Raw genomic sequence first — 27,899 nt, forward strand, 5'->3', positions numbered from 1 at the left:
ATATTATTTCTCTGGCTATAAACAGCATCAGTAGTATCTGTGATTTCCTTGGTGGCATAGGGTACAGGTATTAGCGGAGGCTGTGGTGGAGAGTGGGACAGTCAAGATCAGAGTTTGGGTTCCAGTGGTAACAGCAGTGTGCTGAGTATGTCTGTCGTTGGGCTGCATGACAGCATGTGACTGGGACACAAGGTAGGTCAGAGTTTAGGGCCCAGTGGTGGCAGCAGTGGGCTGAGCATGTCTGTCCTTGGGCCGCAGGACAGTGTATACTGGCTCCAATGTCAGTGGGTCCAGGAGGGCCAATCTTTGGGCACCCAGGTGACTTATTGGGGTAGTAGCAGCAGTGGTCCAGGGTAGTAGCAGCAGTGGGCTGGGCAAGTGCACGGGTTCTTGGGCCCCTGGGCAGCCATTGCGACATGCGTAAGGACAATTGCAGTGGCAAGACAACCCTCTGGTCCCAAGTGGTCTGTACTGGTGTTGGTGGTGGCTGCAATAGGCTGCATAGGCCAGTCTCCAGGCCTTCAGGTGGTGCATGCCAGCTGTGGTGATAGCAACTGAGTGGTTAGGCCCAAACTCCGGCCCTCAGGAGAGTTCAGGTGCCAATGGTGGTAGCCTAGGCTGGGCAATTTACTGGCCCCCAGATTGTGTGCTCTGGCACAAGAGGTAGAGGCTAAGCCAGGCCAGGCAGACTTGTCCTTAAGCCCCCAGTGGTGAGTGCAGGCAAAGTTGTGGTACGCAGGAGCAGGGCAATCTTTTGTTTTGTTTTGTTTTTTTGTTTTTGTTTTTGTTTTTTGAGAAGGAGTCCCGCTCTGTCGCCCAGGCTGGAGTGCAGTGGTGCGATCTCGGCTCACTGCAAGCTCCGCCTCCTGGGTTCTGGCCATTCTCCTGCCTCAGCGTCCCAAGTAGCTGGGACTACAGGTGCCCGCCACCACGCCTGGCTAATTTTTTGTATTTTTAGTAGAGACGGGGTTTCACCGTGTTAACCAGGATGGTCTCGATCTCCTGATCTCGTGATCCGCCCGCCTCGGCCTCCCAAAGTGCTGAGATTACAGGCGTGAGCCACCGTGCCCGGCTAGGAGCAGGGCAATCTTTATGCCACTGGCAGAATGCGCAAGTGGGGAGCAGCAGCGGCCACACTGCTGCTCTGCCACTGGAGTAGGCATGCTGCCTTCAGTGGTAGGCAGCCTAGGCTGGCAGGTGGGGAACACAGGTGCCACTTGCACCTCAATCCCTGCTGCAGTAAATGGTACCTTGCTCATTCCTCAGTCCAAACAGTGGTAGTCAACACTTCGGTTGCACCTCAGCCCCTGGTGTGGTAGCTTTCTCTCCTAAGCCTCAGGGGCCACCTCAGGCCCCTGGACTCCAGGACAGTGTGCAATCTATCGGGGGCAGTGCTCTAAAATGGCAACTTGCTGGAGCTGCTTAGGTTTCAGAAAGCATGCGGGACCCAGTGCAAGCTCCCTCCCTGAGGTACTGCCATCACACAATCTCCCCAGCAGCTCCCTATGTTAGTTTCAGGGCCTTGTGAGGGTCAAGGGGCTCTCCCATAGCTAGGATTTCAGGAGTCCTCAGGGGGAATGTGGAACTACTAGGGTCTCTCATTTACCCTTTTCCTGTATTGGGAACCTCTCTCATCTCCCAGCCAATCTTACCAAAAGGGATCTCAGGATTCCTTCTTTGCTTGAGGTATTTCCTATCACTTTTCTGTTGAATTCCAGTGTTCTCTCCTGGATGATCTAATCAAAGTGTGATTATCTGCTCACTGTTTTGGTTCTTCTTAGTGGAGGAGGTAAATATAAAATGCCTCTAGTCAGCCATCTTGAAACGTCCATCTGTTTTCGTTTATTTCATTTTCTTTTTGTGGATTATTAGTTCAGTCAATTGACAGAGATCAGTAAAGCCCCATCTTCTGACAATTACCCAAGAGGTCTCTCTCAAAGCACCACATACTCACCAAGCAGAAGCATCCCTAACTGGGTGTATTCATTTTTTACGGCTGCTATAACAAAGTAACACAAATTGGGTGGTTTAAAACAAAAGAAATGTATTTTCTCGCAGTTCTTGAGGCCAGAAGCCTAGAACCAAGGTGTGAAGTCCTCTGTATCCTCTAGAAGAGCATCCTTCCTCACCTCGGACAGCTTCTGGAAGCCACAGGCATTCCTTGACTTATGGCAGCCTAACTCCTATCTCTGCCTCCATCTTCACGTGACCATCTTCCCTTGTCTGTCTGTTCACATGACGCTGTCCTTGCTATATCTCTGTTTTCTTTTCTTTTCTTTTTTTTTTTAAAGACAGAGTCTCGCTCTGTCACCCAGTTTGGGGTGCAATGCCACAATCTTGGCTCACTGCAACCTCCACCTCCCAGGTTCAAGCGATTCTCCTGCCTCAGCCTCCTGAGCAGCTGGGATTATAGGTGCCTGCCACCATGCCAGACTAATTTTTGTATTTTTTGTAGAGACAGGGTTTCACCATGTTGGCCAGACTTGTCTCAAGCTCCTGACAAGTGATCGGCCCACGTTGGCATTCCAAAGTGCTGGGATTACAGGCGTGAGCCACCTTATCCAGCCAGATTTCTTTTCTTATAACGACATCAATCATGTTAGAGTAGTCACAGGTACCAGGAGTTAGGATTTCAACATTTCTTTTTGGAAGATATAATTCAACACACAACACTGGGAGAAATTACTGCACTGCACATTCTAATGACTGGAGGCATCTGATTTCCTGTGTCCCAGGCCTAGGGGACTAGCATTATTGGAGTCTTTGCTTCCAAACATGACCCACACTGATCCTTTTAATTATTCCCTCTCTTGGGCAACAGACCAGGCCTCCAATACCCACTGCAGATGCTGGTTCCCTGTAGAACAGGAAATTCGGGAACAGAAAATGATTCTAACTACATAATAAGGATACAATTACTAGAACAGGCTGAGGTTTGTTTGTTTGTTTGTTTGTTTGTTTGTTTTTGATGGAGTCTTGCTGTGTCACCCAGGCTGGAATGCAGTGACACAATCTGGGCTCACTGCAACCCCCGTCTCTTGGGTTCAAGTGATTCTCCTGCCTCAGCCTCCTGAGTAGCTGGGACTACAGGCATGTGCCACTATGCCTGGCTAATTTTTTCTATTTTTACTAGAGACAAGGTTTCACCATGTTGGCCAGGCTGGTGTTGAACTCCTGATCTCAGATGATCCACCCACCTCATCCTCCCAAAGTGCTGGTATTACAGGTGTGAGCCACCACACCTGGCCAGACTGAGTTCTAATTCTACTTTCCTTATGTACTAGCTTTGTGACCTTAGGTAAGTTGATCATCTCATTAAATATAAATGGACATAATATTTAAACAGAAGGTATGTCTGAAGTTTCAATAGCTGCTTTAAAAATGAGTTAGCACATGGCTCATAGCAGGTGTTCAATTCTTACTAGTTCCTCTCCCTCTTTCCTTAACGCTGCCTATCCTGGGGATATTTAAAAAGCTCTGGGCACTGACCCTAACTCTAGGGTACACACGTGTCTTATTTGGTCTCTCTGCAGTGACATGCACACCATGGTGGGGAACCACACCCAAGTCACCTGGTTCCGCCTGCTGGAACTTACAGAGCAGGAGGAGTTCAAAGGCATCCTCTTTGTGCTCTTCCTGCTCATACATTCAGTCACTGTCATGGGCAACCTGGGAATGATCACTCTGATCCATGCAGACCCACAGCTCCACACCCCCATGTATTTCTTCCTGAGCGTCCTCTCCTTCACAGACTCCTTGTTTTCCACAGTGAACACCCCCAGGCTGCTGGAGAGCTTCCTGATCTCAAGACAATCCATCTCCTTTGCAGGCTATATGGTCCAGATGGCCCTCATGAGCCTCCATGGTACTGCTGAGTGTCTGCTCCTGGCCGTCATGGCCTATGACCGATTCACAGCCATCTGCCACCCTCTCGTCTATCATACTATTATGTCCCAATGTCTGTGTGTCCTACTGGTGGTGACCTGCTACACTGTTTCTGTTGCCAATTCAGCTTTGCTGACTGGGTGCATCTTTAAGCTGCCCTACTGTGGCCCCAAAGTCATTAACCACTATTTCTGTGACATCCCCTGTGCTCCATCTTGCCTGTGTAGATACTACTGGGGTTGAGACCATTATCTTCTCATCATGCGCCTTGCTCATCCTCTTTAGCATCACCATTATCCCAGTCTCCTATGCCTACATCCTCATGACCACTTGCAGGATGCGCTCCCTGCAAGCCCAGAGCAAAGCTCTCTCCACCTGTGCCTCCCACCTCACCATCATCTGCCTCTTCTATAGCACCATCACCTTCATGTACGCTCAGCCAAGCTCTCACAATTCCATGGAACACGACAAGGGCATGTCTGTCTTCTACACTGTGGTCATCCCCATGCTGAACCCTCTGATCTACAGCCTGAGGAATAAAGATGTAAAATATGCTTTGAAGAGGCGATGCCTGTGCAAGCTGTCTTCATAATCAAGTGTGGAGTATTGAGCATCCTATCCCAAGCTGTAACATAGTAGCCACAATATAAAGTATGGATAATATTAACACCTAGATAGAGCAAAGTATGTGCCAGCACCAGTTTAAACACTTGACACATTATCAACCCATTTAATCTTCACAACAAGTGTATGAAATGGGCACTGTTATTATCCCTTAGGAATCTGGGGCACAGAGAAGCTGAGTAACTTGCCCAAAATCACACAGCTGATAAGAGGCAGTCTGGTTCCAGAGACTATATTCTCAACCAATGCATGGTACTGACTTTTTCTGATGACTACATCTCAAAAAAGAACAATGGCAGCATTCCTTAAATTCCAGATATCATAAGGAGAACCTGGATCACAGCATTATAAAGTGGTGTGGGAGGTTTGTCACTGTATGGGAGGTTGCCTCGATCAGCTCGGGAGGCTTACATTTATTCATTAAGATTAGTTAACAAAAGCTTGAGTCAACACCATTAGACGGTAATTGACATTGTGGACTTCCCAAGTAAAAAGCATACATCAAAGGCTTAAGGCTTAAGACCACATGAGTAAACAAGTTAACTAGATAACTTCCCCACATCCCATTGTTTACTACTCTAATTTATTTAACTGAAGGTAATGGGACCAGGCCGCCTTCAGCCCGGTCTATTACCGAGGTCATATGAAAACCCTCAGGCCTTCCAAAAGGGTTTTGTGGCTATCATAACTAATATTTTTCCCACCAGCCTGATCAAATCCCAACATCAGGGACCATGGGGTTTGGAGCCTCTGCACCCACACCTCAGTTCACCTTGCCTCTGAGTGACTCCTTCTCTTGGCCTCTGTGTGATGTTGAGTCAGTCACCTAGATCCTGACCCCCCATTTTCCCAGGTGAAAAGTAGACAGTAACACCCATCTCAACTGGTTATTATTAGGCCTCCATGAGGGAGGACAGGGGCTCCCACAGAGTCTGCCATAAACAACTGGTTCACAAACTGTGGGTTTCCTTGCTTTCCTGGGGAAACTACTCTACAGGATCACACATTCTTACACATCAATGTTTTTTGAGGGTGAGACCATATTACATAGTGATATTACATAGTGTATTAGTCCATTTTCATACTGCTATGAAGAAATACCCAAAACTGGGTAATTTATAAAGAAAAAGATTTCATGGACTCACTGTTCCACCTGGCTAGGGAAGCCTCACAATCATGGAGAAAGGTGAAGGAGGAGCGAAGGCACGTCTTATGTGATGGCAGGCAAGACAGCATAAGCAGGGGAACTGCCCTTTATAAAACCATCAGATCTTGTTGAGACTTACTCACTACCATAAGAACAGTATGGGAAAACCCGCCCTCATAATTCAATTACCTTCCCCTGGGTCCCTCCCATGACTCATGGAGATTATGGGAGCTATGATATTAAATAACATTTTGGCTGGGCGAGGTGGCTCGCATCTGTAATCCCAGCACTTTGGGAGGCTGAGGTGGGCAGATCACCTGAGGTCAGGAGTTTGAGACCAGCCTAGCCAACATAGTGAAACCCCGTCTCTACTAAAAATACAAAAAATGAGCTGGGCGTGGTGGTGCACATCTGTAATCCCAGCTACTCGGGAGGCTGAGGCATTAGAGTCACTTGAAAAAAGGAGGCAGAGGTTGCAGTGAGCCGAGATCGTGCCACTGCACTCTAGCCTGGGTAACAGAGCAAGACTCTGTCTCAAAATAAATAAATAAATAAATAATATTTCATTGAATCATGAGAAAGTTCTTTCTTTTCCAATCCTCTTTTTTTAGCTCTTCTAATATTTTCAAAGTTGAAGTCTCTGTTTGATATTAGTTTGACTTTAAACCTTCCCTAATTGTGTCTCCTTTTTAAGAGAGAACAAGTTTTAGCACTTAACAATAATTAGCTAATATTTAATAATATTATGTTGTTTTCCTTTCTATTTATTTTTATGTTGCGCTTTTATTTATGATTCTAATATAAAAGGTTTTAAATAAACAACTGTTTAAAACAACCCAAGTTTCAGAAAAATCACAATATATACACAGGGCAAAGGAGGTAAACAAATGACTTTAGGAATACTTATATAGGTAATTCATGTTTTTCAAAACATTTTCACGTTCATTATTTTATTTGATCTTCACCAAATGCTATAAGATAAGTAAGCCAGGTGTTATTACTTCCATTTTACAGATAAACAAAAATAAATAAATCTGAGAGGTTTACTTGATTATCTCTAAGTCTCACTGGAAGGCCATACAATAGCTTAGAACAGAGAACCCAGGGCTTCTGAATTGTGATGGAACCCCCTGCACACAGTTCTCAACTTCCTTTCAGAAAAAAAAAAATAAAAGTTCTTGATCTTCTCGTATTATGGACTGAATTGTGTCTCCCCTAAATTCATGTTAAAACCCTAACCCCCACCACCATCCCTCAGAATATGATGGCATTTGGAGACAGTGCCTTTAAATGGGTGATTAAGTTAAAATGAGGCCTTTAGAGTAGGCCCTAGTCCAATCTGACTGGTGTTCTTATAAGAAGGGGGAAATTTGGGCACAAAAGAGATGCCAGGGGTGCACACAGTGGAAAGACCATGTGAGGATGCAGTGAGAGGGGGGCAGCTGCAAGCCAAGGACAGAGGCTGCAGAAGAAACCAGCCCTGCCAGCACCTTGCTCTTGGATCCACCTCCAGCCTCCAGGACTGTAAGAAAATAGATTCCTGTGGTTTGAGCCACCCAGTCTGTGGTATTTTGTCATTGCAGCCTGAGCTGACTAATGCAGCTTCCATACTCAAGGCTGCCTCTTGGCCCAATATGGCTGCTGGAGCTCTAGCCATCAGTTCAATGTTTGAAGAAAAAAGGTAGAGGAATGAGAAAAAAAATGCCAGCTGCCTGTACCCTTTGGTAGCTGCTATGGTGTGAATGTCCACCCCGCCCCTTCCCCCCAAAAAAACTCATATTGAAATTTAATTGTCATTGTGATCTTATTAAGGGGTGGGACTGAAAAAAGGTAATTAGGCCATGAGAGTTCTGCCTTTATGAATAGATTAATGCCATTATTGAATGAGTGAATTCATGAGAAAACCAAGTTTGACCACTACCTCTTGCTCTCTCTTACTTTTGTGTGCCCTCTTTTGCCCTTTCCCCTTCCACCGAGGGATGACTCAGTAAGAAAGACCACATCAGATGGAGGCCCTTCAGCCTTGGACTTCCTAGCTTCCAGAAATGAAGAAATAAATTTCTTTTCCTTATAAATTACCCTGTATGTGGTATTCTGTTATCAGCACAAAATAGACTAAGACAGGAGCCTTTCCAGTAACAGCCTTTCGTTAGCCAGAACTTAGTCACAAAGGAGTCACATGTTTGCAAGGGAGGCTGGGAAATATAGTTATTAGCTGGGGACATTGCCATCTTGAGTATTTGGGGATTCTGCTTATAGAAAGAGGTAGAGAATGAGTACTGGATAGGCATCTCACAGTCTTGACCATTCCTCCCTTATGTCTACTGCCCAGAGTAGAGGATGATAGAGAACTGAGGGCACACCCACAACCCTATACTTCCTGCCAATAGATTGTGTGTGGACAGAATGAAACCGCCTTTGCAAAATTATGACTGAGACAGTGAAAGACATCTAACTTAATCGACTCCATCTTGCTTCTAACCTCCAAGCGGTCCTTGTTCATTCCTGAGCATAGGCTGAACTAATTTTGGGAGAAACTTAGTTTATAGTTTATAGTTTTTTGGTTTTGGGGTTTTTGTTTTTTTTTTTTTTTTGTAGACAGAGTCTTGCTTTGTCACCCAGGCAGGAGTGCAGTGGCGCGATCTCAGCTCACTGCAACCTCCATCTCCCAGGTTAAAGGGATTCTCCTGCCTCAGCCTCTGGAGTAGCTGGGATTACAGGGGCCTGCCACCATACCAGGCTAATTTTGTCTTTTTAGTAGAGACAGGGTTTCACCATGTTGGCCAGGCTGGTCTTGAACTTTCTGACCTGAAGTGATCTACCTGCCTCAGCCTCCCAATGTGCTGGGATTACAGACATGAGACACCATATCCAACCTATAGTTTATAGTTTAAAACAAAGATGATAACAGCCCTTTCCCAAAGCAGACTTCCTTATTGCCTGGGGACTAAATTGCCTTTGTAGGACTAAAACTAGCCACGAAATTAGAAATTGTGGTTTAGGAGCCATGCAGCTGGAGGCTACAAGATACTGACACTCCCTAAACTGCTCCTAAGATCAGTGCTTGAGATAGTTTGCAGACCCTGCACTTGATGGATCAGCTGGCACCACTCAGATGGATAAACTGGCTCATCGGTTCTTGTGGCCCCTGCACCCAGGAACTGACTCAGCGCAAGAAGACAGCTTCGATTCCCTATGATTTCATCCCTGACCAATCAGCGCTCCTGGTTCACTGGCTTCCCTCCACCCACCTAGTTGTCTTTAAAAACTCTGCTCCCCGAATGCTCGGGGGAGACTGATTTGAGTAATAATAAAACTCAGGTCTCCTGCACAGCCAGCTCTGCGTGAATTACTCTTTTTCTACTGCATTTCCTCTGTCTTGATAAATCATCTCTGTCTAGACAGTGGGCAAGGTGAACCCATTGGGCAGTTACAAGCATACTAAGTTTAAATTTTCTAGCCAACATAAAAAATTTGATGAGATAATGTCTTAGACATTTGGGCTGCAAAAATACTATAAACAGAATGGCTTATAAACAGAAATTTCTTTTTTTTTTTTTTTTTTTGAGATGGAGGCACCCACCACCACATCTGGCTAATTTTTGTATTTTTAGTAGAGATGGGGTTTCACAATGTTGGCCAGGCTGGTCTCGAACTCCTGACCACAGGTGATTCTCCTGCCTCAGCATCTCAAAGTGCTGGCATTACAGGTGTGAGGCACCACGCCCAGCCACAGAAATTCATTTCTCACGGTTCTGGAAGCTGGGAAGTCCAGGGCAGAAGGGCCTGCATTTGGCATGGTCATTCTTGCTGCCTGGAAGCTTCATTGTCTGGTGAGAACCCACATCCTGGTTCATTGGTGGCACCTTCTCACTGTGTCCTTACATGGTGGAAGGGGCAAGGGAACTCTGGGTTTGTTTTTTGTTTTTTGTTTTAATGAGGGCACTAATACCATTCATGAAGACTCCACCCTCATGACGTAATCACTTCCCAAAGGCCCCACCTCCTAATAACATCATCTTATGGAGTTAGGATTTTAACATATGAACTTGGCCGGTGGGAACACCAACATTTAGACCTTAGCAAAATCACATTTTAAAATTTAATATTCCCAGTTTCTCTGGGAAGGAAAAATGAAAGAGTTCACTATTCTTATTCTCAGCCATAATCATCTGGTGCTGAGTTGCAGCTACTATTTCAGACAGGCAGACTTTCCAGTTCTCCCTCAACCCAGTTTTCCCCACCACTCATTATTAAAGGTGTCTGTTGCTTTTTTATCACACCAAGTTTTTTCTTACAGTAGACAACCTGTCCTGGCCTGAGCAGGTCATGCAGTTAACATACTTCTTTTTTTGCTAGCATCTTCCCCAGTGCCTGGAAAGTGCTGCTCCCCATTCCTTCTGTCAGAGGCGTGTGAACCACAGCAACTCCATCTTGAATAGGAGCTGGGTAAAATAAGGCTGAAACCTACTGGGCTGCATTCCCAGAGAGTTAAGGCATTCTAAGTCGCATTCTAAGTCACATTCTAAAGATAGGAGGTCAGCACAAGATACAGGTCATAAAGACCTTGCTGATAAAAACTGGTTGCAGTAAAGGAGCCGGACAAAACCCACTAAAACCAAAATGGTGACGAGAGTGACCTCTGGTTATCCTCACTGCTGCACTCCCACCAGTGCCGTGACAGTTTACAAATGCCCTGGCAACATCAGGAAGTTACCCTATGTGGTCTAAGAAAGGGAGGCATGAATAATTCACCCCTTGTTTAGCAAATTAACAAAAAATAACCATAAAAATGGGTAACCAGCAGCCCAAGGGGCTGCTCTGCCTAAGGGAGTAGCCATTCTTTTATTCCTTTACTTTCTTAATAAACTTGCCTTCACTTTGCACTGTGGACTCGCCCTGAATTCTTCCTTGTGTGAGATCCAAGAACCCTCTATTTGGGTCTGGATCAGGACCCCTTTCCTATGACATATTTCTGGTGACCATAGCAGGGACTGTAGTGCAGCAACCCTGACCTAAAGGCTAACTTTGGGTAAGTGGTGGGGCCTGGTAATATCTGTCTTGTGAACCACAAAAGGGACAATACTGAGGAGGCCCCTGACCCAAAGGAAATAGACTGCAGCACTGATTGGACAACTTTGGGTAAGTGGTGGGGTACCCGGGTAAAGAATGGGATTGGGTTAGAGGCCCAGCTTAGGGGAGTTAGATTCTCTCCTAAGACAGAGTGGGTTAGAGGCCACTCTTAATGAAAGTCAAGGGGGGAGGCTGGCAAGATGGTTGAATAGGAACAGCTCCGATCTGCAGCTCCCAGCGAGATCAATGCAGAAGGTGGGTGATTTCTGCATTTCCAACTGAGGTACCCAGCTCATCTCACTGGGACTGGTTAGACAGTGGGTGCAGCCCACACAGAGTGAGCCAAAGCAGGGGGGGGTGTCACCTCACCCAGGAAGCACAAGGGGTTGGGGAATTCCCTCCCCTAGCCAAGGGAAGCCGTGAGGGACTGTGCTGTGAGGAATGGTGCATTCCAGCACAGATACTATGCTTTTCCCATGGCCTTCACAACCCACAGACCAGGAGATTCCCTTGGGTGCCTCTGCCACCAGGGCCCTGGGTTTCAAGGACAAAGCTGGGCGGTCGTTTGGGCAGACACCAAGCTAGCTGCAGGAGTTTTTTTTCATGCCCCAGTAGTACCTGGAGTGCCAGCAAGACAGAACCATTCACTCCTCTGGAAAGGGGCCTGAAGCCAGGTAGCCAAGTTGTCTACCTGAGTGGATCCCACCCCCATGGAGCCCAGCAAGCTAAGATCCACTGGCTTCAGATTCTTGCTGCCAGCACAGCAGTCTGAAGTCGACCTGGGACACTAGGGCAATCAGGCAAAAGAAAGAAATAAAGCGTATTCAAATAGGAAGAGAGGAAGTCAAATTCTCTCCGTTTGTGGATGACATGATTGTATATTTAGAAAACCCCATCGTCTCAACCCAAAATCTCCTTAGGCTGATAAGCAACTTCAGCAAAGTCTCAGGATACAAAATCAATGTGCAAAAATCATAAGCATTCCTATACACCAATAATAGACAAACAGAGCACCAAATCATGAGTGAACTCCCATTCACAATTGCTACAAAGAGAATAAAATACCCAGGAATACAACTTACAAGGGATGGGAAGGACCTCTTCAAGGAGAATTACAAACCACTGCTCAAGGGAATAAAAGAGGAGACAAACAAATGGAAAAACATTTCATGCTCATGAATAGGAAGAATTAATATCATGAAAATGGCCATAGTGCCCAAAGTAATTTATAGATTTAATGCTATCCTCATCAAGCTACCATTGACTTTCTTCACAGAATTAATAAAACTACTTTAAATTTCATATGGAACCAAAAAAGAGCCTGTATAGCCAAAACAATCCTAACCAAAAAGAACAAAGTTGGAGGCATCATGCTACCTGACTTCAAACTATACTACAAGGCTATATTAAACAAAACAACATGATACTGGTACCAAAACAGATATATAGACCAATGGAACAGAACAGAGGCCTCAGAAATACCACCACACATCTACAACCATCTGATCTTTGACAAACCTGACAAAAACAAACAATGGAGAAAGGATTCCCTATTTAATAAATGGTGCTGGGAAAACTGGCTAGCCATATGCAGAAAATTAAACCAAACCCCTTCCTTACACCTTATACAAAAATTAACTCAAGATGGGTTAAAGACTTAAACATAAGACCTAAAACCATAAAAACCCTAGAAGAAAACTTAGCCAGTACCATTCAGGACATAGAAATGGGCAAAGACTTCATGACTAAAACACCAAAAGCAATGGCAACAAAAGCCAAAATTGACAAATGGGGTCTAATTAAAGAGCTTCTGCACAGCAGAAGAAACTGTCATCAGAGTGAACAGGCAACCTACAGAATGAGAGAAAATTTTTGCAATCTATCCATATGACAAATGGCTAATGTTCAGAATTTACGAAGGTCTTAAATAAATTTACAAGAAAAAAACAACCCCATCAAAAAGTGGGCAAAGGATATGAACAGACACTTCTCAAAAGAAGACATTTATGTGGCCAACAAACATATGAAAAAAGCCCATCATCATTGGTCATTAGAGAAATACAAATCAAAACCACAATGAAATACCATCTCATGCCAGTTAGAATGGCAATCATTAAAAAGTCAAGCAATGACAGATGCTGGAGAGGATGTGGAGAAATAGGAATGCTTTTACACTGTCAGTAGGAGTGTAAATTAGTTCATCCCTTGAGGAAGACAGTGTGGCGATTCCTCAAGGATCTAAAACCAGAAATACCATTTGACCCAGCAATCCCATTACTGAGTATATACCCAAAGGATTATAAATCATTCTACTATAAAGACACATGCACATGTATGTTTATTGCAGCACTGTTCACAATAACAAGGACTTGGAACCAACCCAAATGCCCATCAATGATACACTAGATAAAGAAAATGTGGCACATATACACCATGGAATACTATGCAGCCATAAAAAAGGATGCATTCATGTCCTTTGCAGGGACATGGGTGAAGCTGGAAACCATCATTCTCAGCAGACTAACACAAGAACACAAAACCAAACATTGCGTGTTCTCACTTATAAGTGGGGAGTTGAACAATGAGAACACATGGACACAGGGAGGGGAACATCACACCCCAGGGCCTGTCAGTGGGTAGGGCACTACAGGAGGGATAGCATTAGGAGAAATAGCTAATGTAGACGACGAGTTGATGGGTGCAGCAAACCACCATGGCACGTGTATACCTATGTAACAAACCTGCACACTCTGCACATGTACCCCAGATCTTAAAGTATAATAAAAAATAAAAAAAATTCAAGGACACTTGACCGACCTTGGGTTACAGGCTCAACTTAGGAGGGTTAGAGTCCCTACTAAGATTTTGGGGGTTAGAGACCCCTCTCAGTAAAGTATTTCATGGCTAAGAATAGGTTTGGCATTATGGGATATTAACTGCTATTCTCTTTGGATTAATCTGCCTTGTGCTCTTTGCTGGTGGCTGTGGATGACTGGGTTAGGCATGTACAGGATTGTGGGACATGGGAAGCTTTTTCCTCCATAAAAGGGGAAACTTGAGAGCTGATGGGACGGCTGAAAAAGATCCCTTTGCTACCGAGAAGCAGCCGCCTGAACTTTTCAGTGTCACTGCAATGGTTGGGTCTTCCTCTGGCCTCCCTGATTATTTTGCCTTCCCCACCCTGCCACAGGCAATGCTTTTCCCTCTCTCCTTTCTCTTTCTTATCTTTTCTATTACTCAGGGCAGCCATCTTGCCAGAGACCATATGTTGAAACTCTAGGTCGGAGGTTGGATTAAAGATGACAGGGCCCATATGGGTGCAAATTTAAGCCTTGCCAGTTTGATAATGGGTGCTAAGCAAAGTGGCTAATGTCTACGTTTTATCACAAGTATTTTGCTCTGCTCAGAATGAAAAAATAATTTTTCTTTATGATGCAGCTTGGCCCCCAGAGCAATGATGCCACGAGCCAGCCAGATCACTAAGGCCTCTCAGGGAAAGGGAACACAGAAGTCTGGTATGCCAGCAAAAGGGTAAGAATTTCTTACCAGTCAGATCTCTGGCTTCACTCTCTCTATGCAAATGGTTGAATGAATGGTTAAAAAAAAAAAAAAAAATCAGTGTTTATCTTCTCTGTAAAGTTTTGATTAATGAGAAAAAGAATTCTAAGGCTGGTCTTAAGCTGGTGTATTCTGTGCTATGGATCGTTTTTCTGTGTCGAGGGGTACTTTAAGATAAAACACAGGCTTAGAACACCTGTAAGCCTGCTTTTCAAGATGAGCCAGCAAACTGGTTAGTAACAAACTTGGTTGCAGGTCCCTGAAACAAACAAAAAACTGGATGAAGTCTCCACCTTGTTTTATGTCCTTGGGAGCTTGACTTTTTTGTTTTTTGTTTTTTTTGAGAAGGAGTCTCCCTCTGTTGCCCAGCCTGGAGTGCAATGGCACAATCTCAGCTCAGTGCAACCTCCACCTCCCAGGTTCAAGCGATTCTCCTGTCTCAGCCTCCCAAGTAGCCAGGATTACAGGCGTGTACCACCACACCCAACTAATTTTATATTTTTAGTAGAGACAGAGTTTCACCAGTTGGTCAAGCTGGTCTTGAACTCCTGACGTGAGGTGATCCACCTGCCTCAGCCTCCCAAAGTGCTGGGATTATAGGCATGAGCCACCATGCCCCGCTGGGAGTTTGACCTTTTAACCACACGGCAGTACTTTATTTTGGTCTCCATCTTCAGGAAACAGGAATTTTAGGGTTCATGTCATAGTTAGCCCTAACAATCATATTAAATAGTTAAAAGCCTTTGCAAGCTCAAAATTAACTACTGTAGACTCCTTCTGGGAAGGGAAATGATGACTGCTCTGTGCTCTAGCTCAGTAGCAAAGGTTTTGCACTTTCACAGTGGTGGTCGGGGTTTGATTCCCCATCTAGGAAGTAAGTCGTTTCTGGTTTAATATCTGTATGACTTTGTCTATTCTCTTCTCCTCCACGGACTGTCTCAAATTTTCCTTTCTCTAAGCACCTGGGAGATTACCTTTGGTAAAGTTCAAAAGCCAGAAATATCTACCATTTGGCCTAGGAATTTCTAAAAGAATTTTATTAAAGGGTGCTATGGTTAGAATAAGTTTAACTAAAAGTGGATATTCAAGCTCTAACAGCCTGGACTTGGAGGAAAAAACAGGAGGTACCAAAGACCCCTTTCCTGGCCCTGTTCTTCCAAGGGCTCCAGCTTAACCCAGTAGTCCAACTAAGAAACTTAAAAACTGGCCAACGAAAAACCTTACAACTACTGTAGTCATCTTCTTCTGTCTTTCTATGTGGCTATATATGTGTTGTGTGTAATGTTTATATAAAAGAACTCTAATTAATTGGCTTAAACAAAAATATGCACTTAAATATTTTGAAAGCAAAATAAAAACTGATGCCTTTTAGTTCATGTAACTTTAGTAATCTTTAAGAAACAATAACAGCTTTGAAAATTATTGATAAAATAAAAACATTCAGTCTATATTAGGCAGGTCAGATAAGTTTGCTAAATGCTTTAAGGTCATAAACTACTTCTTTAACTTTTAAAAATTGTTCAATTTACCTACCTTGAAGCCATTAGATTCTAGATAAGGCCTGGAAACCTGGAATTAGCCATGCCCCCTGGCTATACAAAGAAGATTATAAAGAAAGAGATTTTATATAAGAAAGGATCTTGTATGGTAAATTCTTGTCCTAAAGTAAAATAACTGGTTATTTAAAAGGAGGGACATTTAGGGCAAGTCAGAAAGTCAAAGAATGTCTCAGATGGTCTGTGTAAGTCATGAAAGGATTTGTGAAAGGGAATTTATGCAAGAAACGTTGTACAATTCAAAGGTTGTTAGGCCTCCTAAATGCTTCATAAAATGCCACTATGACTCTTACTGTACAACTTGGTTGCTTAAGTAAGGTAAGGCCTGAGGACATGTGGAGTTAGCCACACCCCCTAGCTATGCTGGAGAGTCAGCCCTTATCTGCCCTTCTGCCTGGTACATCCTGGGTGAGGCTCCACACCTAGTACACAATTAAAATTACTTGCTAACTAGGGTTTTCACCAAAGTAAGTTGCTAAAAGTTTAACATTGTCACATGTAATTGAGACTATTGAAGAAACAATTTTACATGTAAGGTGTGTAAGGAAAGTAGAATGTACATTTGGTAAAAGATTATAAGAAGGCATAGGAATGTGGATTTTTTTGCCTAAAGAGTTAAAGAATTGTTTTAAGTTAGATAGAATAAAGCTAAAGGTTTAAACAAGTTGTGGGAGGTTTATAAAAATTAATTGTAAGAGATTCTGTGTGTGAACACATTGGCTAAAGTTAAAGGGGTATTATTCAGTTTTTCTGTAAATTAAACATCAGAATAAAAGCACAACAGGTTTTTCTTAGAGTACTAATCTGCTCTTTCACAAAAAAAAAAAGTAAAGGGTTATAAAGGTTTATAAGAATCTTACCTTATGGTTAAACATTGAAATTGGGTAAATATGTCTAACATTTTATTAAAAATTGGGTTTAACATTAATAATACACTAATACAATAATAATAACAATGCAATAATATACAGTCTGAAAAGGGGAGGCATGAATAATCTACCTCTTGTTTAGCTTATCATCAAAAAATAACCATTAAAATGAGCAATCAGCAGCCCTCGGGGCTGCCCATCTATGGAATAGCCATTCTTTTATTCCTTTACTTTCTTAATAAACTTGCTTTCACTTTGTGCTGCAGACTCACCCTGAATTCTTTCTTGGCATGAGAGCTACCAACCCTCTCTTGGGGTCTGGATCAGGACCGCTTTCCTGTAACACTTCCTTTGTTAGCCTGACAAATCTCTGTTTTGTCGTTGCTGTTGTGTTTTTTGTTTGTTTGTTTGTTTGTTTTTTGAGACCATCTCGCTCTGTTGCCCAGGCTGGAGTGCAGTGGTGTAATCACAGCTCACTGAAGCCTCCACCTCCCAGGCTCAAGTGATCCTACCACCCAGCCTCCTGAGTATCTGAAACTGCAGAGATGCACTACCATGCCCAACTAATTTTTATATTTTTTGTAGAGACAGGGTTTCATCATGCTGCCCAAGCCAAGAATTCCTGGCCTCCAGCGATCCAACCGCCTCAGCCTCCCAGAGTGCTGGGATTACAAGTGTGAGCCACCACGCCCAGCTCAAATCTCTTTATTATTCTAGTTCCAGCCCAAAGGTAACCTTTTCTGGGAAAACTTCTTCATCTCTTACAGATAAGAGTTCATTTGTGCTCTGGTTTGCCTTTGTTAAAGAAAAAACAAAAAGTTATCAGAAACCAAAGATTGAATGCTGAATGAAAACAAATTTTTTTTTTTACTTTCATGCAGGAAGCCTGATTCGGCACAGAGTCTAGGAAAGCCACAGATCTGAGGATGCAGGAGGAGAAACAAGGCAGTTTTCTAAAGCTAGGAGACCATAAATTGTCTCCTTCCCATGTTAGCAAACCAAAGTCTCTGGGTGTTACTGACTGGCTGCCAACACTTGGGTTTTTAATTAGACTAAATCTGGCTCTGTTACAGGTGGTCTTCTGTGGACACATGTGGTGGTTGGCCCAGGGTTGTGGCATCCGGCAGCCTCAGCTGAGTACATGCAGTGCCTGAACCAGGGTGGAGTCACCCAGTTAGCTGTGTGCAGTGTGCCTCACGCGACAGCAGCCTAGGAGACCAGACAGGTTGATGACTCATGCTACCTCCATGCTAGCACTCACCACGCTGCACTACAAATGCCAGTTTTGTGTTCTCTCCCAGTAGACATAAGTGACTGGAGTGTTTCTTTGTCAATCTTATGTCTCCAGTCACCCAGCCCCCGGCCCACTGTTGGAAACAGAAAGTGTAAACCAAAAATAAAATTCTAAGCCCTTCAATTGACTGAATAGATGCCCCCTTCTTAGCCTGGGGACCCAAAGAAACCTGAAAAACTAGTTCAGGCCACGATGGGAAGGTGGAGTCAGACATGCCATATCCTCTTCTCCCTTTGGAATTCAGGCACAACTGATCAACGTTAACACTAAAACAGAGATCCTCAGACTGACAAAACAGGCTCTCTGTGGCAATAAGATATCAAATTCCAAACCGACTCTAGTATAACATGACATGACAGATAAGAAAGGAAATCACAGTATTTTACCCCAGAATATGTTTTTTACCATATTTTGAGAAATGACCCTACACAGCTATCTTTTGTGGGGAAAAATTTGCATCTGTAAAGAATCTCTGTTAACATAACTAGATCTATTCCCTTCCAGGCCCTTTCCATCCTGAAGAGATTAACTGAGAGTCTAGCACCTTTTAAAGGTCTAAATAGGAAACATTTGCCATCAATTGTCACTAAGGATAGCCACCTAAATACGTTCTCTGGATAATAAGAATCTTGATCCCCACAACCCCTTATCTTAATCCAGACACTCCCCTCTCTTGATTCCAGGTCTTTAGATAATAACTCTTTCGACCAATTGCCAATTAACAAAATCTTTAAATCCACCTATGACCTGTAAGCTCCCCAACTCCCACCTTCCCTCAACCCCACTTCAAGTTGTTCTGCCTTTCTGGACCCAACCAATGTATATGTCACATGTATTAATTGATGTCTTAATTGTTGCTTGACTAAAATGAGATGATGCAGCGAAGGGTCTAGCATAATATGTCTGGTGCATAAGAGCTGCTCAGCAAATTACAGCTCTCATCCTAGGGACACATAAGGCTGAAGAGTGGGCAGGAATGTTTCTCCCAAGAACAGGGACGGATGCCTCTTGATAAAGCCCAATATAACTGATATAACTGCTACAAAGTGTGCATCTTTCCAGCAAGGAGCTGATACCCCACACCTCCTAATCAGCAAGCTGCACTCATAGCCTTTTTCCCATAGAGACAGCAATCTGGGAGTACCCACTGCCTTGCACCCAGCAATTCTCCATAGGACAAGCTGTACCTGTGTATGGGCAGTGGGAGCAGGCAGCAGTTCACAGTCTCATCTAATCCTAGGTTTTATTGTTGCCTTTGTTTCCCAGAGGAGGTTGCACAGATAGGAAATTGTAACATCAGGATGCAGCCAGAGCTGGTGGGATCCAGAATACAGGCTCTTTCTCCATCTCTGGGCAACCCCACTCATCACTCTGAGCCCTAGCTGTCTGTTCCTTTGAAGCCTCACTGCCACTGAGTCCTCTTTAAAGCCCATTTTTATTTGTTGTAAGTGTTTGGGTTTTGCACCCCTAGCTAGACTATAAATGCTATGAGGGCAGAGAGTGTGCCTTACAGAGCTGGGGTTTATAATCAGGGCTCAGTGAAATCTGGTCAAGGAATTATAGAATGGACCTGTCTACACACCAACAGTGCTGCTCCCCAGAGACCTGGGTTTCTGCAAGAAATTCAGAGGCAAGTTTTTATTCCCTCTGAGAAAACCCTAGCGGCTCCCACCGGCTTCCTCCCTCAGGTGCTCAACATCTGCTCAACAATCCTGGTTCTGGCCAGGAGCTTCTGGTGAGCTCCAGGACAGCTACAGAGGGAGGAGGGAGCAAGAAGAAAAGTAGATGGGCGAGGTAAGAGAATAGGGAGGCCCGTCCCCTCTGGGCAAATCTCCAAAGAGCCTATCTCCAGCAGGGAGAGGTCTCCACCAGGGGCCTGGGGCATGTGATTCACACCTGGGAAGAAATGCTCGTTTCTGTCCACCAGCATGAGTTTAGGCAGGCTCAGGAGCACAGGGGAAGGGCCATGAGTCACTGACAATCAAGAAAGAATGGGGGAATGGGACAGGATGGAACAGGTCTCCCCTGTTGTGTCAGCATCTCCAGCATCCCTCCTGACCCCTGTTCAGAGGCAACCAAAGGCCCAAGGCCCTTTCTAGACCTTGGTCAGGGTCTCTCAGCCTTGACACTACTGACATATGGGGCCGGATAATTATTTGTGTAGGGCACTGTCCCATGCACCGTAGAATGTTTAGCAGCATACATGGCCTCTACCCAAGAGGTCAGTAGCACCCTCCCACCAGCTGTGGCAACCAAAGAAGTCTCAGGCTTTGCCAAATGTCCCCCGGAGATGGGGAGAAATCAGCTGGCTCATTCTTCTTCCCTTCCTTATTCAGAAAGTGTGGTGGGGTCTCAGCCTTCTCTCCTCTCCTCTAGCTGCCTCTTCTGAGAAATCCCTGAAGATGATCTGTCAGGCACTTATCACAAAAGCCCTTTGCTGCTGCTTCTTCCAGGGCAGTTGGCAAGAAGTAAGTAACGATCATGTAGAAGTAAAAATTTCCAGAACTTAGAGAGGGAAGGAAGAGCTAGGAAGGGAGACAGCAGTCCCCATCTTACGGAAACTGAAAGTCCAGAAGGACTGAGGCAGCACTGTCCAACAGAAACATAATGCACGCCACAAATATGGGCCACATGTGTTCATTTTAAATGTTTGAGTAGCTGCGTTCAAAAAACAGAAACAAGTGAAATTATTTTTGATAATGTATTTAACCCAATATATCCAAAATATTGTTAACATGTAATCAATATTTTAAAATGAGTAATAAAGTATTTACATTCTTTTTTTTTCCATACTAAGTCTTCCACATCCAAAGTGCATCTTCCATTTACAACTTATCTCAATTTGGACCAGCCACTTTGCTAGTGTTCAAAAGCCACATGTAGCTAGTGGCTACTATATTGGGCAGCACAGGACTGAGGTTTCCTTACAGAAGGTGAAGATCACCCCCACACTTCTCCTAGCACCAAGGGGCTTCCAAAGGCCAAGACCTTAACTACACGGTGGGGCAATCTAGTCTCCAAATTGATACAGTATTTGTAACTGAAAGAACAAGATACCCATTTCAAGTGCCCGCTTCCTCAAACACCATGTCCCCTCCTGGGCAAATAAAGCAGCCTGCAGGTTGTCTCTCTGGTCCTTTTCAGAGACTTGGACATCAACCATTGTTCCACTTCACACCTCTTGTCAGGAAGAAAGTTATAAATCCCTAGGTTGTAAATTAGCCTAACTCCACGCTATACACAGACTGTGACCTAGGAGTCAAGTACCTCCAACCACCCTGTACACACCCAGTATTTCCCCTGGTGCTGAGTTTGCTCACTACTTCTGTGGATCCTGCCCTGTGTACCATTAACAATTCCCTAACCATTTACTCATATCTACTTCCTGGTAGACAGATAATGTCCTCGATTGAGCTGAGCACCTCTCATAAATTGATAAATCCCTAAGCCTTGCTGACAAGTTCTTTAGTTAAGGCACCAGACCTGGGATTGAGACTCTTGATGGAGATTTATAGCCTCTGGTTATGAGTGGGATTCTCTGCTTTCCAATAGTTACTTTTTTGCCAATCATCTTCTTTCCTTCTTTTTTTTTTTTTTTTTTAAACACAGGATCTTGCTCAGTTTCCCAGGATGGAGTGCACTGGCTCAATTATGGCTCAATGCAGCCTCAACCTCCTGGGCTTAGGCGATCCTCCCACCTCAGCCTTTCAGTAGCTGGGACTACAGGTGCACACCACCACCCCCTGGCTAATTTTTTTTTTGTATTTTCGGTAGAGTTGGGGTTTCGCCATATTGCCCAAGCTGGTCTCAAACTCCTAAGCTCAAGTGATCCACCCACCTCGGCATCCCAAAATGCTGGGATTACAGGTGTGAGCCACCATGCCTGGCCCACCTTTTCTTGTTCTGCTAGGATGCGCATCTTGAAATCAACTCACCCTGCCTAAAGGGAAGAAATTCCAAAACCTTCCAAAATTTTTCCACTTGTTATGTTTTCAGATAATCATTCAGCAGCTTTTAAAAAGAAATCTTGATACCCCTAGTACATGATGCTGCGCCTATAGCAGGATCTCAATAAATATGTGTATGAATTTGCTGCAGATGGCAAATACAGCTGATACCCTGGGTTGGCAGGGAGATCTCTGTCTAAGAGATCTCCGTGTTTGAAGCTCAGGAAGGAATGACTCTTTATCTGCACAGTTTCCCAATGCCCTACCCTTTATCCACAGAGGTGTGGGTGGACAGCCAGGTTTATGACTAAAGTCAGTTCCAGCATTCTGCCTGCACCAAGCTGGCAGTCCAGAATCCCCTCCCTTTGTGGATATCAAAGCCACAAGCCCCAGCTGCAAAAACTTATCCAGTCCCCTTCTCCTTGGGACCACTGCTTCAAGTTTCACTTACTTTTCTGACTTTTAAGAGCCTTTTCAGTTCTGGATCTTGGGGACTTTCTTAAGTTTTAAGCTCAGTCTATCTTTTGAATTATTTTGTTATTATTCTTCTGTATTTCTGTGTTTGAAATGGGGAAGGAGTTTCTGTTTCTGCTAAGTCTCCCACACTGACTGAAAGTGCCAAGCTGACGTACTAATGTAAATCTGATCATCTAAATACCCTTAAATGATTCCCCATTTCCTCAGGGTAGAGTTCCAAGAGCAAAACCTAAACACACAAAGTCATTCAGGATCTGCCCCAGACTGGTTTCTTGAGTTGTTTCTTGGGCAATCCCACACTCACACCCTTTACTCCAACGTCACTAAAATATTTGCTGTGCCCCCAAATTAGCCATGGTCTCTCACACCTCCTGGCATTTAAATGTACTGCCTATCTGCCTGGAACTTTCTTCCTTCTCCTCACTACTCAACCTTTATAATTTACCGGAGATGTCGTTCTCCACAACCAGCATCCCTGACATCTACCCTGCAAGCCTAAATTAATCCCCCGCTTCCACTTTTGTGTTCTCTTAGTCTGCTCAAATCTCCTCCTACGGTGTGTTAGTTCATTTTCACACTGCTATAAAGATCCAGAGACTGGGTAATTTATAAACGAGAAGTTTAATTGACTCACAGTTCCATGTGGCTGGGGAGGCCTCAGGAAACTTACAATAAAGGCAGAAGGTGAAGGGAAAGTAGGCACCTTCTTCACAAGGCAGCAGGAGAGTAACAGAGTGAAGGGGCAGTGCCATACTTTTAAGCCATCAGATCTTGTGAGCACTCACTCACTATCATGAGAACAGCATGGGGAAAATCCACCCCCATGATCCAATCACCTCCCACCAGGTCCCTCTCTTGACATGTGAGGATTACAATTCGAGATGAGATTTGGGTGGGGACACAGAGCCCAACCATATCACACAGTACACAGTATTATAATTGTCTTTCGCTGTAGAATTTTGTTTTTCTTTGTTTTCTCAGGAAACACCCACCTCATCCACCAGGTGAAGTTTCCAGCAACCATTTTATTCTACAAGACTCTACCCAGAGGCCAATTTTCCATGAAGCTGACAAACCAAAGGCTTCAAGGCTCCTCACTTGCCCAGACTCCAGGCCCAAGGAAGGCAACAGCTATGTGTTTACATGGCTATTTTTTTTTTTTTTGTAAAAATTTGTAAAAGAAGCTATCTTAACCACAATTGGTTAAAATAAACCACTGTATCTTTCTACCTTGATTTCCCCTCCTGAAGCTTTAGAGTGGCTGGAGGCAATAGGAGGTCCAGCTAAGGGAGAGTTGAGGTGTACATACACTACTTTTGGGCAGATCACCTGAGGTCAGGAGTTCGAGACCCACCTGGACAACATGGCAAAACCCTGTCTCTCCTAAAAATACAAAAATTAGCCAGGTGTGGTGGTGGGCGCCTGTAATCCCACCTACTTGGGAGGCTGAGGCAGGAGAATTGCTTGAACCTGAGAGGCGGCTGTGGCAGTGTGCCAAGATCACGCCACTGCACTCTAGCCTAGGCGACAGAGTGAGACCATTCTCAAAAATTAAAAAAAAGTGTAGATACACTACTTTTTTTGTATTTATATGGTTTGTAGACACTTTCATATTTAGTTAAATTATTGATAGTCACCTCAGTGTAGAATGGCTTCCAGGAGCACTGGTATCACCCACTGTACCTGGCATCTTATTAGAAGTAGAAAGCCAGAGTTCAGATCACCATACTTATGTTGCCTGTCTCACCTACATGCATATCGGTGGTGGAGGGAAGACAAGGTCTGAAATGCAGTTTCAAGATCATCTATGGAAACCTCCCCCAACTATCAGAGTTAACTAATACAAATGTTATATCCTTTTTAAAATGTTGTAATGTCTTTGATATTTGTCAGCTTTAGAACATTTTTAATTTGTTGTGATTTATCTTCTCACTCATTCCAATAAATGATTTTTTTGTGAGTAATCTTGTTTTCTTAAAGAAGGGTTTCCAAATGGTATAACATTCAAGCCCCACAAAAATTGCACTTGTCCCTGATCCTATCCCCTTGTTACAGCTGACCCAGATTGGAGCCCATATTCTTTCACACTGAAATTTAGATTCCACTCAGAAACTGGAGTTTCTGTGTGGCTAGAACTGTAACACATAAACTTTAAAGCCACAAGGTGACCACGTTTCTGCCTGTGGGTGAAATAGTAGAGAAAGCTGCGAGGCAGAGTAGCCAGAGGAAGGGAGTTCTGTCTGCTTCCCAGACTTTGGTTCCTGCCTTCCTTCTTCCCAAGGGGCCTGTTTTAGTTATCTATTGCTGAATAATAAACTATCCCAAAACTTAGTGTGGCTTATAACAACAAACACTCATTACCTCACAGTATTCTGCAAGTCAGGAATCTGGGAGCAGCTGAGCTGAGTGGTTCTGCTCAGGGTCTCTCAGGAGGTTGCAGACAAGTTATCAACCACAACTGTAGTCAGCCTAAGACTCCACCAGGGCTGGAAGAGCAGCCTTCAGTGTAGCTCGTTCACGTGCCTGTTGGCAGGATACATCAGTTCCCTGCCAAGTGGACTTTGCCACAGGTCAGCTTGAGTGTTCTTGCAACATGGCAGCTGGATTCCCTCAAAGAAGGTGGTCTAAGAAAGAGAGTAAGGAAGAAGCCAAAAGGGCATTAACGACCATAATGGGTTGGATTGTGTATTCTCAAAAATCTATATATAGAAGTTCTAACCCCCAGTACCTCAGAATGTGACCTTATTTGGAGATAAGGTCTTTAAAGAGGTAATCAAGTATTACTAGCGTCCTTATAAAAAGGGGAAGTTTGAACACAAAGACAGACATGAACATGCATACAGGGACAAGATCATGTTAAGATGAAGGCAGAGATCCAGGTGATGCTTCTTTTTTTTTTGAGTCGGAGTCTCGCTGTTTCGCCCAGGCCGGTGTGCAGTGGTGCTATCTCAGCTCACTGCAAGCTCCACCTCTCGGGTTCACGCCATTCTCCTGCCTCAGCCTCCCGAGTAGCTGGGACTACAGGCGCCCGCCACTGCACCTGGCTAATTTTTTGTATTTTCAGTAGAGATGGGGTTTCACCATGTTAGCCAGGATGGTCTCGAACTCCTGACCTCGTGATACACCCGCCTCGGCCTCCCAAAGTGCTGGAATTACAGGCGTGAGCCACCGCACCCAACCCAGGTGATGCTTCTATAAGCCAAGTAACACCCAAAACTGCCAGCAAACCACAAGAAGCTAGGAAAGAGGAACAGAATAGATTCTCCCTCACAGCCTTTAGAAGGAACCAAGCCTACCAACACTTTGGTCTTGAATTTCTAACCTCAGGAATGGAGACAATAAATTTCTGTTGTTTAAGCCACCCAGTCTATGGTACCTTGTTACAGCAGCCCTAGCAAACTAATACAATGACCGAGTCTCAGAAGTCACACATCATCACTACTTCCATGTTCTATTTGTTACAAGTGAGCCACTAAGTTCAGTCCATACTCAAGGGGAGGGGAATTACACTCCATCTCTTTCAGAAAATTTGTGGGCGTATTTTAAAACCACAAACAAGTCCGTAAGATACATTTGAAACCTTATGATAAACTCTTCTCTTTTGTTTAAGCTAACTCCAATTGGATGCAGTAGTTCTGCATTTAAAAGCCTTTTTTTGTTTTGTTTTGTTTTTTGAAAAGTCTTTATTAAGAATTTATCGGGGCCAAGCACTGTGGCTCATGCCTGTAATCCCAGCACTTTGGGAGGCTGAGGTGGGGAGATCACATGAGGTCAGGAGTTTGAGACCAACCTGGCCAACATGGCGAAACCCCTTCCCTCCTAAAAACACAAACATTAGCCGGGCATGGTGGCAGGTGCCTGTAATCCCACCTACTTGGGAGGCTGAGGCAGAAGAATTGCTTGAACCCAGGAGGCGGCAGTGGCAATGAGCCAAGATTGCACCACTGCACTCCAGCCTAGGCTACAGACTGAGACTCCTTCTAAAAAAAAAAAAAAAAAAAAAAAAAGATTTTATTTTTATCAGCCAGGCGTGGTGGCTCATGCCTGTAATCCCAGTACTTTGGGAGGCAGAAGTGGGTAGATCACTTGAGGCCAGGAGTTACAGACCAGTCTGGCCAACATGGCAAAACCCCCTCTCTACTAAAAATACAAAAATTAGCCGGGCGTGGTGGTGCATAACTGTAGAACCAACAATTTGAAAGGCCGAGATAAAAGGATCACTTGAGTCTGGGAGGTGCAGGTTGCAGTGAGCTGAGATTGCACCACTGCACTCCAGCCTGGGTGATCTGGGTGACAGAGTGAGACCCTGTCTCAAAAAGAAAAAACAAAACAAAACAAAGAATTTATCATAGACTAAAAATGAAGGCACAGAAAAATATATTCCATGCAAGTGGAAACCAAAAAGCAAGATAGAGTAGCTCCACTTATATCAGACAGAATGAACTTTAAGTCAAAAACTCTAAGAAGAGAAAAAGCATCATTATATAATGATAAAGGGATCAATTCAGCAAGAGGATATAACAATTATAAACATATATGCACCCAACACTGGAGGACCAAAATATATAAAGTAAATATTGTTAGATTCAAAGGGAGAGATTATAATACAATAATAATGAGGGACTTCAATGCCCCCACTTTCAGCAAAGGACAGATCATCCAGTCAGAAAATCAACAAGGAAACATCATATTTAAAATGCATTCTAGACCAGAGGGACCTAACATACATTTACAAAACATTAAATCAAACAGCTGCATAATACATTCTTCTCAACTGCACATGAAACATTCTTCAGGAGAGATCATATGTTAGGCCACAAAACAAGTCTTAAGAAATTTGAGGCCATGGGTGGTGGCTCACACCTGTAATCCCAACACTTTGGGAGGCCATGGCAGGTGGATCACTTGAGTTTGTGAGTTCGAGACTAGCTGGGGCAACTTGGTGAGAATTTATCTCTACAAAAAAATACAAAAATTAGCCAGGCATGGTGGTGCACATCTGTACTCTCAATGATATAGTTTGGCTCTGTGTCCCCACCCAAACTTCATGTAAAATAGTAATCACTACGTTTCAGGAGAGGGCCTGGGTGGGAGGTGATTGGACCATAGGGGCAGTTTCCCCCATGCTGTTCTCATGATAGTGAGTGTGTTCTCACGAGATCTGATGGTTTAAAAGTGTGTGGCACTTCCCCCTCTCCCACTGTGCCATGGTAAGATGTGCTTGCTTTCCATTTGCTTTCTGCCATGATTGTAAGTTTCCCAAGGCCTCCCAGTCATGCTTGCTGGGAAGCCTGCAGAACTGTGAGTCAACTAAACCACTTTTCTTCATAAATTACCCAGTCTCAAATAGTTCTTTATAGCAGTGTAAAATGGACAAATATACCCAGCTACTTGGGAGGCTGAGGCAGGAGGATCACTTGAGCCTGAAGGGTTGAGGCTTCAGTGAACTGTGATTGAGCCACTGCACTC

The 27,899-nt window shown here is 44.1% G+C and overlaps 1 protein-coding gene across 1 annotated transcript; it reads left to right on the forward strand.

Annotated features, from left to right (window-relative positions):
• Positions 1 to 3,546: 3,546 nt before the first annotated feature.
• Positions 3,547 to 4,477, forward strand: LOC100454590 (olfactory receptor 5P55-like). The gene is made up of 2 exons (XM_003777758.3): positions 3,547 to 4,108; positions 4,188 to 4,477. Exons 1-2 carry the CDS (start codon positions 3,547 to 3,549, stop codon positions 4,475 to 4,477), a joined length of 852 nt encoding a protein of 283 aa, XP_003777806.2.
• Positions 4,478 to 27,899: the final 23,422 nt, after the last annotated feature.

Source organism: Pongo abelii, chromosome 9 (assembly GCF_028885655.2).
Source record: "Pongo abelii isolate AG06213 chromosome 9, NHGRI_mPonAbe1-v2.0_pri, whole genome shotgun sequence".
In the NCBI taxonomy this organism is placed as follows: Eukaryota; Metazoa; Chordata; class Mammalia; order Primates; family Hominidae; genus Pongo; species Pongo abelii.